We start from the raw sequence: 2,500 nt of genomic DNA on the forward strand, positions 1-2,500 counted from the left end.
ACACATGCACACGCACACACACATGCACACGCACACACACATGCACACGCACACACACATGCACGCTCTAATGTTAACACCATCTCCTCTACCCCAAAAAACACCCACTTGGTATCAGATCAGTCGAAGCACACACACACACACACACACACACACACACACACACACACACACACACACACACACACGCACACACACGCTCAAACGCCAGAACCATCCCTTGTCATTGGCCCAGCTGCCCCGTCTTCAAAGCTGTTGGCTTCTGGGTGGCCGAGGAGAGGAGAGGAGGAGAGGAGGAGACGAGAGGAGAGGAGAGGAGAGGAGGAGACGAGAGGAGAGGAGAGGAGGAGAGGAGGAGAGGAGGAGACGAGAGGAGAGGAGAGGAGAGGAGGAGAGGAGAGTAGAGGAGGAGAGAGGAGAGAGGAGAGAGGAGAGGAGAGGAGAGAGGAGAGAGGAGAGGAGAGGAGAGGAGAGAGGAGACGAGAGAGGAGAGGAGAGGAGAGAGGAGAGGAGAGGAGAGAGGAGAGGAGAGGAGAGAGGAGAGAGGAGAGGAGAGGAGAGGAGAGAGGAGAGAGGAGAGGAGAGGAGAGGAGAGGAGAGGAGAGAGGAGAGGAGAGGAGAGAGGAGAGGAGAGGAGAGGAGAGGAGAGGAGAGGAGAGAGGAGAGGAAAGGAGAGAGGAGAGGAGAGAAGTTCTCCGGAGCCAAACAACTCTGAATAACATCCATGAATGTTCGACAGACGCCGAGCTGAAATGCAAAGAAAGGAAGTAGGAGGTAGGAGCGAGGTCCTCTTCCTCTTCCTCTTCCTCCTGCACTACTCTGCTCCTGCAGCCGTGTTCACATCTTTTACTGGAGGACAAGTTCACCTCTAACTATGTAAGAGAGACGTAGGAGCAGGTCTACTGGCCCAAGATGGGGTTATAATCTGTGATGATATTTAGGTTTCTGTAATAAGACAGAGCTGCATACGTGTTGTACCTATTTTCTGTAGAGCTTCCTTTAAAGGCAGGTAGATAAAATATGTTGAATAAAGAGCAGGAAGTGTTGATGATGATACTCATGCACTATTATCAGCAACGTGTTCATTCCGACGACACTACCGTTAAAAAACTAAACAACTAATAGACGTCACTTTGAAACTTTCCCACTTTATTCTGTACATTAAGACAATATTTTCTTCTATTACAAGTTCTCTGTAATTTCTTGTTGAGATATGCAAATGAGGTGTTATCCATTAACACGTAAGTACATTGTAGTAACGTAAACAGTCTGTAAACACATATGTTTATGTTTATGTAGGTGTCTGACTGAAGCCGATCAGATATTTTGTATATAAAACTGAAATCTGCTCCATTAAAAGTAACAAATAGTTGACGAATAGTGGAGGAAAAAGAAAAAGAAAGTCTCCAAATGCCTCCGAGTACCTCACAACTATTCCATGTGTGTAACTCCTGTGTGTGTGTGTGTGTGTGTGTGTGTGCTCACCTTGTTGCCGTTGTTGAGGGTCATGCCGCTGAGGGCGGACAGCTTGGCCTCCAGGCTGTGGTGCTGCTGGTGCTGCTGGTGCTGCTGGTGCTGCTGGTGCTGCTGGTGCTGCTGGTGCTGCTGGTGGTGGTGGAGCTGCTCCCTCTGGATCTGCTCCCTCATGCTCCGGGCCTCCTGGATGGCCTTCATCACGGCGTCCTGGTCCCCAAAGAGCGCCGTGGAGTTGAGGCTGGACAGGATGTCTGAGGGCGGGACAACGGTCTGTTACTTTGATTGACAGGACGGGGAAGTAAAGAGCTCATTCATTTCTGTCTTATTTCAACAATGACAGTAATCTATTTTCCCCCTCAACATCCAATATTAATGACATAGGGAAAAACAATTAAAGATTACATTATGGGAAAACAAAACTGACTTGGCTATATGTACAATAAAAAACAGTCTTCCTCATAAGGAGTTTATTACATCAGATGTAATTGAAAAATACCCAAAAGCAACATGAGCAAAGAAACCCGACCGAGAAATAACTTCACTTTGAACTCAGGAAACTAAATAATAACACAAATAATGAAATCTCATGTGAAATGAGAAAAAAAAGATTCAAACTTTGGGGGGAAATATTTTATTAGCATTAAAAACAAATTTTAGTCTCCTATTTTCTCGATCAACGATCAGTTAGTGTTTGATGACGATGGAGTGTCGTCTCGTAACATGGTAACATTGTAAAATTGTAACATTGTTAAATTGTAACATTGTTACATTGTAAAATTGTAACATGGTAAATTGTTAAATTGTAACATGGTAACATTGTTAAATTGTAACATTGTAACATTGTAACATTGTAAAATTGTAAAATTGTAAAATTGTAACATGTAACATGGTAACATTGTTCAATTGTAACATGGTAACATTGTTAAATTGTAACATTGTTAAATTGTAACATTGTTACATTGTTACATTGTAAAATTGTAAAATTGTAACATTGTTAAATTGTTAAATTGTACAATTATAAAAT

The 2,500-nt window shown here is 43.4% G+C and overlaps 1 protein-coding gene across 1 annotated transcript in view; it reads right to left on the reverse strand.

Moving 5' to 3' along the window:
- The window catches only part of LOC117731954 (transcription factor SOX-6-like), a 63,856-nt gene that overhangs the window by 11,040 nt on the left and 50,316 nt on the right, over window positions 1-2,500 (reverse strand). Inside the window, exon 8 of the mRNA XM_034534536.1 lies at window positions 1,486-1,727. Within this exon, the coding sequence (XP_034390427.1) occupies window positions 1,486-1,727 (242 nt within the window). The remainder of the gene's footprint in view (window positions 1-1,485; window positions 1,728-2,500) is intronic.

Source organism: Cyclopterus lumpus, chromosome 6 (genome assembly GCF_009769545.1).
Source record: "Cyclopterus lumpus isolate fCycLum1 chromosome 6, fCycLum1.pri, whole genome shotgun sequence".
Taxonomy (NCBI): Eukaryota; Metazoa; Chordata; class Actinopteri; order Perciformes; family Cyclopteridae; genus Cyclopterus; species Cyclopterus lumpus.